The sequence below is a fragment of the Trifolium pratense genome, linkage group LG2 (genome assembly GCF_020283565.1).
Source record: "Trifolium pratense cultivar HEN17-A07 linkage group LG2, ARS_RC_1.1, whole genome shotgun sequence".
NCBI lineage: Eukaryota > Viridiplantae > Streptophyta > Magnoliopsida > Fabales > Fabaceae > Trifolium > Trifolium pratense.
In genome coordinates, this window is record NC_060060.1 from 44,219,854 (window position 1) to 44,230,261 (window position 10,408).

At 32.4% G+C, this 10,408-nt stretch overlaps 1 protein-coding gene across 2 annotated transcripts; it reads left to right on the forward strand.

Moving 5' to 3' along the window:
* The first annotated feature begins 2,876 nt into the window (after positions 1-2,876).
* LOC123906147 (tRNA (adenine(58)-N(1))-methyltransferase catalytic subunit trmt61a-like) lies at positions 2,877-7,224 on the forward strand. 2 transcript variants are annotated; one of them, XM_045955997.1, is made up of 5 exons: positions 2,877-2,967; positions 3,462-3,552; positions 5,094-5,575; positions 6,341-6,585; positions 6,709-7,224. In XM_045955997.1, exons 3-5 carry the CDS (start codon positions 5,127-5,129, stop codon positions 6,936-6,938), a joined length of 924 nt encoding a protein of 307 aa, XP_045811953.1. In that variant the 5' UTR covers positions 2,877-2,967; positions 3,462-3,552; positions 5,094-5,126; the 3' UTR covers positions 6,939-7,224. The 2 variants fall into 2 exon arrangements, with proteins under 2 accessions (XP_045811953.1, XP_045811954.1); XM_045955998.1 differs by lacking the exon at positions 3,462-3,552 and having other exon boundaries at positions 2,883-2,967.
* Positions 7,225-10,408: the final 3,184 nt, after the last annotated feature.

Here is a 10,408-nt window from a genome sequence, read left to right on the forward strand (position 1 = left end):
TCCTGCTTGGTAACTAGCGTTATACTTTTCTTCATTACTAGTTATAGTCTACCAGATTAATTTCCATTAAAATAAGTCTAGTATTACTATTTCTATTGCAACCTGACTTAGGACTAATCAATGCTTCGATAGGTTTAACCTTCGTTATCTCATATCATTACCTTTAACGGGTACAGCCTCGTAGAGTACATCCTAACCTTTAGAAGTTCAGTATTTAACAAGTTCTTTACGTCCGCTTGATTAACCTATTCATTGCAGAATTTAACTACGTTAATGTCCTCTAGGTTCATTCACTAATGTGATCAATATTAAGAATGAAGAATTAAAACAAGACAATTATAGAAAATAACTCAATAACAATCGAATATAAACTTTCTCGAACCATAATTACATGTCTCAAGCATTCATATGGAAGTTCATCTACTCGACCTAACCTAGGAAAAATAAATTACAAAAACAATAAAAGAAAAGAATCTTATTGGCCTTAGAGTTCTTTGGCCCTCCTTGACTCCTCTTTAGAGTTCTCATAACTTTAGAGTGAATATTGAATAACTCTAAATATTTCTAAATGAATAATTGTGAAAGGAGAGGGCTCTATTTATAATTTTAAAGCTGAATTTGAGTTTTTTCTGCGCACCCATTGTATCCATCATGGCCACGATGACGTTCAATTTATCTTCATCGTGGCTACGATGGGTCATATCGTGGCACAGTGAAAGATTTAATCAGGATTTTCTGTTTTTCTTCACCGCCTCCATCATACCACGCTAGATCTCATCGTGGCTACGATGGTGCGTGCATTTTTTGACGTTTTTGTCATTTTTTATGCTTTTTCTTCTTTTCTTGCTTCTGGGCCAAGTAACTTCATTTTTCCAGGTATTTGCTTGCTTTTGGTGTTCAATTGCTATTAAAACTACCCTAAATTACTACTAAAAACATCATATAATTGACTGTCATCATCGTCATTAGTATTTCCATGACAATATATTAAAAAAAAAATACCAGAAACATTTTATTTTAAACATTCTCTTTTATATTGACTCTCTAATTTGGCGAAAGTTATGTGATATATCCACATTAATTTCAACGAATTAAAAAGCGATGACCCCGACAATAGATGTGAAGGTAAGGAGGACTCTTGGTTCATGATTTTTCATTCTAATTTTTTTAAAGACAAATGTTAACATCTATATCTATGATTAAAAAGATAATGCTAACATGTGCTTTAAAAATATACATTATAGAATTCAATCATAATTGGCTCTTAGATGGCTACCCTAGCAAGGTAACTGGGTGACAAAAAAATGGATTCATGCAATAAGTTATTGGATATGGCCGCACAGTTGCATAGTTTGTCAATGTTCGATTAATCTTTAATTTTTACTTTACACTTATTCTAGACCGGGCCAAGGCCTATGTTGGCCACTCCCACCTGGATCCAAAAATACCAAAGACAGAGCAACATAAGGGCCATTCATGAAGCCTCCACACTCAAAGCCGCAACGATCAACCTCGAATCCTTATAGATTCATAACGCTTCTGCGACAATAAATACCTTAATGCCACAATTTTAATCATTGATGGAGCGTCATTCATATTCATCTCCTAAATCAATGACCAACACCTCCTCTCTAGGGCTTGTATAAACACCATTTCAAGAAGGACTAAGGGATGTGCGCAATTCACATTATAAAATTTTTCATTTCACATTCTCATGCATATTGACTTAAACATCAAAATATTTACAAATACTTCTCACCAATTTCAACCTCAATAGTCCTCTGCTCGACGCCAACCACCCATTCTGATCACTTCGAATCAACGCCTTTTATCACTTTAGAAGAGACTAGAGAGTATGTCGATAAAAAAGGAGCACATGCACCTATAGATGTCCATACGTGGACCAATGAAATCGTGAGTTGAGAAGAGGTGAGTTTTTTGCAACCGGCTATTCCCAGTCAATTGTAGCAGTTACCGACACGTGAATGAACCTTAAAATGTTTGTTGTTTGCCTACGTAGGCATGCCACAATATCTATCGTGGTTCTCAAACTTAGGATACTTGTTTGTTTGTTGTGCCTAACCCAAGCCAAATAAAGAAATGAATGAGAGCCAAGAAAATCTAAAGAAAAATTTGCATTCCATTTTCTCTTTGTTTCTTTACCATATGCGTTTTGTTATTATTATTGTGCAATGACGTCAATGTAAAGAGATGACAGAAATGTCAAATGAAACAAATTAACTAGTTGTAGTACTAGTAATAAATTCATATGCTCTTCGCAGTCAATGTCTTTGTTCCTTGTACACCTACTCCTCACCTTCACAAAAATTAAAATATCAAACCGTTTTAATCCTTGAAGTTTGATAGTTACTTTATTTTAACTTTTAAATTTTATAACTGTCTCATTTTGAGCCCTTAAATTTTAATTGCTCGATTTCGACCCTCAAATTTATCCCATTTTATATTTGCCAATTCACATTGACTTTTTTGCTAAAAAAAAAAATCACGTTGACTTTTGTTACTGACAATTACTTATATGACATTCTAAAATATAAAAATTATTTAAAAGGAAAAAAAACATAATTTTTTTTTTCAAAATAAAAAATTGTTTTAAAAATAAATGGAAATTCTTTTTCCGAACTTCCGAAAATAATGTTTCCGTTGAAAATAATGTTTTACACTAAAAAAAATTCGGAAAATATTTTCCGAACTTTTTTATGCATGAGTAAAATTTGAATTTCAAGAGGATAAAAAAAAAACGCATGGGGAAGAGAAAGTTTCGTTCGAAAAAATACTAAGCCCAATCCACAATCTTTATGAAACCAATCCACTTAAAGCCCATATATATATATATTTAACACTTTCTGTTTTATTTCAGAACCGCCTACCGCTGCTGCTTTGAAATCAACTGACCGGCCGCTAATCACAGTCGGAGTTCGTCGTCGGCCGCAAGAGAAACCTGTCAAGGTTTGATTTTTTTTGTTTTTTGTTTTTTTTTGTTTTCTTTCCCACTTGTGCATCTTGAATTAACTGTAAGTTTGAAAGAATCAATGTGCTATAATTTATTAAATGCATAGTTTTTTCGTTCCACCATAGCAGTGAATAGTAGATTATTGATATTTCTTTGTATGTGGTAATTAGTACATAACTTATAACCCATTCATGTAACGGGTAAATAGATTCTAGGGACAAGCCGGTAGAATCAAGTCTCAAGAATTGGGATTCCAATGATCTAGAATAGAATCTGGTACCAAAGAGAAGTTATGCAAAACATAATATTGAATGAGAGAGTTTTTAGAGGAGAAGATAATTTGTTGAATATTGATTGATTCTCAAAGTGAGGCACAATGCCTTTAAATACAACCCTAAAGGATAAAAATATAAAATGACATAGAATAAATTATTTAAAATAAACTACTTAATTCCTAATACTTATTTCCTGTTACAATTCATGTATGTAGTATAAGGTTCTCATTCTCAAAAGACTCACAAAACTGCCGTTCTTGTTCTTGCACCATCTGTTCCGCCTCTGTTCGTGTTCATCAATTCTTAGTAAGTAAATTTGAGCTCTCATTTTCTTTGCCCTACTCACAAATGTGCTCAATTTTAGATCTCTTTTATTGCCCTCTTTTTTCCCCTACTTGCCCCTTGCAAATATTTTATTATATTTTTCTTGGCCATCTGATATCTTTAGATTAGGGTTTAGCCATTGTTTTGACGGAGGGAAGTTTCTAGGTCAAGGTAGATACAATACAAACATCTATCGCCGCCAATCCTTGTTTTTCCTACTGATATCCTACTCATCAGTTACCTCCATCTCTGTTTTGCTTTGCAACTCAGGTGAGACCTACTCTACCCCCTTAATAATTTGATGGTATTTGTCCAACAACCAATTAAAATAAGCCACATAAGTAAATTTACGTGCCCTAGCCACAACCAACTTGTAACCAACTTTTATTTCACCTGTATATTGCTTGTTCTTGTTCTTATCGGTTGATGGGTAAATATCCCCAAATTATAAGGGTAAATTAGAAAAAACCTTTTGTATTTGGTTTCTTGCAAGTCCCATTCCGCATAAGATTTATGTGTTATGATTCAGTTGCTAATCACAGTTTTTTAGTTTCAAATTGGAGTACAACATGAAAGTAGTTGTGCTGCTGCAACAAGTATTGCCATGGATAGTCATATAATTTAGGCGCCTATAATTTACTTGGATATGATTTAATCTGCAAATCGATTAGGTGGTGGCTGTTTTGGTATTTTCATTGCCACTTATATATGGCGCCTTTGTTTTGTAGCTCCTCTTACCGGTCTCTGTTCATCTTGTGCAGAGACCTGGTTATTATTAATATTTGCCATTCAAAAAAAAAAAAATCTGCAAATCGATTTTACATCTTTTTTGGTACAGCTTTTTTGTTTCACAATTTTTGCCATGGTTGGTTTCACAGTTTTTTGGTTTCTCATTTTTGGTTTCTCTTTTTTGGGGTATTTGTCCAAATAAGTTACATGTGGTACTCGCAACTAACTTCTAACCGACTTTTATTTCACCTGCATATTGCTCGTTCTTATTGGTTGATGGGTAAATATCCAAATTATCAAGGGTAAATTAGAAAAAACCTTTTGTATTTGGTTTCTTGCAAGTCGGATCCCGCATAAGATTTATGTGTTATGATTCAGTTGCTAATCACAGTTTTTTAGTTTCAAATTGGAGTAGAACATGAAAGTAGTTGTGCTGCTGCAACAAGTATTGCCATGGATAGTCATATAATTTACTTGGATATGATTTAATCGGCAAATCGATTTTACATATTTTTTGGTACAGTTTTTTGGTTTCACAATTTTTGCCATGGTTGGTTTCTCTTTTTCCCTTTAGAATTGATAATAACTTGAAGCTAGAATTTCAAGCTTTTGATTCTAGAGTTGGTTTTTATCAAATTTATTGTTCAACTCACTTTTAGTCAAAAACAAGTTATAGAATCAATTCATACAAAATTAATTTGTCATCGCGTAGATCCAAGCACACTATGGATCTTCAAAAATCAGCTTCTAGTTATTACACATGTTTGATGGTTTTCAATGTTTTTGTATTGCAGATACTTGTTCATATTGAACTGAAAGATTTGAAAATGTTGAGTATTGATACTACAAGAAAGTTATCATTTAATCGATCAATTAGTAACGGCGATTTGGTAATTGTTTATGAAAGGCATGACAACATGAAGGCTGTAACAGTATCTGAGGGATCAGTTTTGCAGAATCGGTTCGGTGTTTTTAAGCATGCAGATTGGATAGGAAAGTCATTTGGGTCCAAAGTATTCAGCAATAAGGGTGGATTTGTTTATTTGTTAGCTCCTACGCCTGAATTATGGACTTTAGTTTTAAGCCACAGGACGCAGATTCTATATATTGCGGATATTAGTTTTGTTGTTATGTACTTGGAGATTGTTCCTGGTTGCGTTGTTCTTGAATCTGGAACTGGAAGTGGGTCTTTAAGTACTTCCCTTGCTAGGGCTGTTGCTCCTACAGGACATGTTTATACATTTGATTTCCATGAGCAAAGGGCTGGATCAGCTAGGTAATACTGCACTTTCCTTTCTCTGATGATGTTTTTTTCTTTAGCCAATACCGTATTTGCTATTTACCAGTGTTGTCAAATAGCGGCGACAGTTGTGCTATAGCATAACGGATTTTAATGAATCTGCTATGAAAACTGCGATGCTACCCTAGGTTTTAGGTTTACTATTCGGGCAATAGCCTCCTCTATTTAATGCTATCTAGCTGATGTATCGACAATAGCGGAAAAAATAGAATCTTAGGTTTTTCTTTAAAGAATAAAACTGAAGAGTCTACATGTGTGCCAAAACATAACCTATTCTCATAATAGAAAAATTGAAGAGTCGATGAATATTACTCTATATCTACAATAATACGGAAGCCTTTCAATATATGTGCTATGCTCTGCCTCTGTTCCCTATCTTATTTGTATACAGTATCCTATATTTTATATTGACTTGTTTCGACTGCTATGCAGCGTTTTCTATTTGCCTCAGTTCTGTTTGTCACGGCGGATTTTCCGCAATCTGCCATTGATGGCACTGTTAATTCCATGGCTTCGTATTGTGTTATATTTTGTTCTCTTGTTCTAGAATTTGTTAGTAATATTTTTGGGGAACTAATACCCTATTGTTCAGAGTGGCAATGCTTAAGTGCAAGTTTATTTACTTCTACCCAACTTGGTGGATACCATCTTTTTGTTTGTATGTATATGCGTGTGGCGATAAGCTTGATGTGGCAAATGTCTAGGAATAACATATATTAATACTTGTTTTCCACCATGTAGGGATGATTTTGAGAGGATTGGTCTAAGCAGCTTAGTAACTGTGGGAGTGAGGGACATTCAAGGTGAGGGTTTTCCCGAAGAATTTGCTGGCTTGGCTGATGCAGTATTTTTGGATCTACCACAGCCTTGGCTAGCTATTCCTTCAGCTGCAAAAATGTTAAGACATGATGGCACGCTTTGCTCTTTCTCCCCTTGTATTGAACAAGTACAACGATCATGTGAAACAATGCAATCCAACTTCACCGGTATTTCCCAATCTTCTTCTATATGTTTCTTATCTTTTTGCTCTGTCGTAGTGTTTATGTAACTAGTGGTAATTTAGTTAAGCACTGACAAAATTTCTTTGTAAATGTGTTATTATGTCAAAGATATAAGGACTTTTGAGGTACTCCTAAGGACATACGAAGTTCGAGAAGGGAAAACAGAAAGCAAGGAAATTAATGGTAATGGCTCTAATGGTTCGCTTCCTTGTAAGAGGCGACAATGTTCAGATGGAGCTAATGTGCTTAGCTATCCTAATTCTTCTGTTATGGCTAGACCTTCTGGTGAAGCTAGAGGTCACACGGGTTATTTGACATTTGCAAGATGTCTCTCATGAAGAATGTTATTGTAATTTTATGATACTCAAAATCAGTGTAGCGGAATTTGGAATATGCTATTTAGAACAAAAGTATTGTCAAATAGTTGCTATAGTGGTGCAATAGCACACTATTGCATAGCGGAATTTCACAAGCGCTATAGCACTATTTTCCGTTATCTGCGATTGGTAACATTGATTCAATTGTAACATTATACAACAGTTTTTTTGTTCTTCATTTATAACTATGTTTTCAAAGGAAAATTTAACATGCACTTGGGGTACTACAAACATGCTCTTTTGATTAGTTCTTATCAAAGGAGGATTGAGTTAGTCTTATGTTTTTTTTTTAATTTCCTACAACTACCATTTGTATGTATGGCTCTTATAATAAAGTACATAAAATTCTCTAATTTTATGCATTAGTCAGACAGTCACAAACGTTTGTCTTGTGTATGGATTATGTGTCTCACATTCCTCTTTTTAGTAATTAACCCGGTAATGTGGTACTTCATGACTTCCAATGTGGGATTAAGAGTTAGATTCATGAAACTTGCACATGGAACTCGGAAACATAATGACCATACTTTAACAAAATAATTATTGAAACTATTGATCAGTATATAGTTTGTCAAGAGAAAGATACAACAAAATATCAGTCTTATTTATTCATACAATTAAGGAAGAACTTTTTTTTTCCACATAAGTGTATTTTAATTGGTAGCTACCAGAGAATCTATCGAAGGAGTTGAGATTCAAATCTCAGAATTTCCACTTTACACTTAAAGTGAGTGTATGAGTCTGAGTCTAGCTGACAATTAGAGTATTCATTTTACACAAAAAATAGAATTTTTTTTTTTTGACAAAAAATAAAAGAAGAAGAAATAAGATTATTCTCTACTAAATAGCAATATATTTTTTTTTTGACAAAAAAAATATCAATATATTTATTCTCTACTAAATATTGCAAATATAATATAGATTATTATATTAAGATAGATACTATAGAATCTAAGTAAAAAAAAAAAGAAGATAATATAGAATCAAAATATTTAAAATATTTTTATGGTATAACAAAAATTATTGAAATGTAACTTCTATCTTTACACTTTCATAAAATATTATCTACCATACTATATGTTACAATCACTATTTTAATCTAATTGTACGACTCTTTCTATTTTGAAGAATAAAATACTAATTTAATCTTAATTTATCTTAGAAATCTAATAATAATAATAATAATAATAATAATAATAATAATAATAATAATAATAATAATAATAATTTTGTAGATGACATTGAATACAGAAGAAATAAGATTAGTGATAGACTGGAAATGATGAGTATGGTCGAAAAAATAAATTGGCCTAAGGGAGTAGGGAAGGGAAGAGTGAGAAAGTGAAATGCTAGGAGAAAAAATTGATCACCAAAGAGAAGAGAAAATAGGGGAGAGGAAATACGGAAGAGAAAGAAAATAAAGTTGTTAGAAGATATTTCAAAAAAGAGAGAGGAAATAGGGAAATGAAAGAATATAAATTTGTTAAAAGATATTTCAAAAAAGAAAGAGTGAATACAAAGATAAGTTTAAAAATAAAAAGAGATAAAAAATAGATAGAAATATATAAAGAATAATGCTTAATGGAACGAAGCGCTCATTCACGAATTACGCGATAGATGACATGTTCACTCAAATGACTTAATTTTTGTGGGCCCAGAAACAAGCGGTGAAGTGTTTGTGTTTCTTCTTTCTTTCCATTAACCCCTCTCACCCTCTTGATTTCCTATCCTTATTCTTTCCTCACTATCTTTCTCCCTTGAGATTTGGTTTCTTCATTATTTCTAGTAGGGAGACAACGACAACCGAAGATGGAAAATTAGCAAAATATTTTCATATCTTTAACTACTACTCACAAGGATTAGCCGCTGGAAACCTTATGTTAAGAAGAAAAAAAAGAAGCTTGTACCTATTAGCACTAAATAGAAACCTTGTACTTGTTGAAAGTAGCATAAAGAAGAGATCAGTTATATCAGACAAAAATGGTGGCAACAGACAAGTTTTTTACGGTGTGTAGAATAAATTGTGGGACTGTACCGGAAGAGACAGGTTACAAGACATAGTGGAGTTCCTATTTTGCAAAGAGCTTTATGGCACTGCATCAAAATATCATTATTTATAAAAAATAAAAAGTGAAGCAAGTGAGCGTTCGTAGAATTCGTGGATCAACCGTTCGTGATATATAGCAATGCTGATATATAAATTGACTAACTTACGCTATTTTAATGATGTGCGAATTTTTAATTGTGGGTATTTTAATTGTGGATATATTCGTTTTCTCACATTTAAATATATAGTTAAAGTTGAATATTTTTTTAGCTAACAGTTAAAAGGTGATAGAGGTCTCGAGTTTAATTCCAAACAAATGACAAAATATATATTAACTAAAAAACTACCGACTAAGATTGACCCGTTTGAAAAATATATATATTTTAAATTGATAGATCGATTGACAAATATATATAGTTTTAATGATGTGCGAATTTTTAATTGTGGGTATTTTAATTGTGGATATATTCGTTTTCTCACATTTAAATATATAGTTAAAGTTGAGTATTTTTTTAGCTAATAGTTAAAAGGTGATAGAGGTCTGTCCCTGTGAATAAGGGTACTCAAATCCAAACTAATCCAAATAAAAACCGCAAACCGATTCAAAAAAACTGAAAACCGCAAAAAACCGAATATTTTTGGATGTGTTTGGATGTCCTTTTGTGAAAACTGCTGGATCAGATCGGATTTCGGATCAATTTTTCAAAACCGAACTAAACCGCATACATATATTTTAATATTTATTTATTTTTTATTAGTATGAATATATATTGCATTAACCTATTTTTTGTTCATTTTAAATTTTGTTAATACTATTTATTAGTTTAATTTAATTAATTTTTCACCTTTTGATATGTTTCAAATATAATTGACAATTTTTGTAAAAAAAAAAATATAATTGACAATTGTCATTCCAAAATATTAACTTTTAATATATTATATGTTATTTCTTACATCAAACTAAATATTTATTTTGTCAAAAAAGTCAAACTATTATTTTTATAGTGTTTTTATAATATTAATATTTAATAAAAAAATTTACATTTTATAATTGGATGTCCAAAAACCGATCCAAATTAAACCGCATAAAATTGGATCGGATTGGATTTTTTTTGTTTGTCATCCAAAACCGAACCGCAAATAAATTTAATTTTGGATCGGATGAGTTTTTGCCTCAAAATCGATCCAATCCGAACCGCGAGCACCCCTACCCGTGAGCTTAGCTCAGTTGGTAGGAATATCGCACTGTAACTACAGGAGCCCGGGTTCGAATCCGGAACACTTCATTTATTCACCTTTAAGGTGGATTTTCTAGCCACTAGGCCACTTAACCAAAAAAGAAAAGGTGGTACAGGTCTCGAATTCAATTCCAAACAAAGAATGA

Bases quoted from the DNA above. Each gene is read 5' to 3' on its own strand.
- LOC123906147 (XM_045955997.1), top strand. From the start codon at position 5,127: ATGTTGAGTATTGATACTACAAGAAAGTTATCATTTAATCGATCAATT. The intron at 5,576-6,340 runs GTAATACTGCAC...TCCACCATGTAG, and splicing joins CAAAGGGCTGGATCAGCTAG to GGATGATTTTGAGAGGATTG. The intron at 6,586-6,708 runs GTATTTCCCAAT...ATTATGTCAAAG, and splicing joins AATGCAATCCAACTTCACCG to ATATAAGGACTTTTGAGGTA.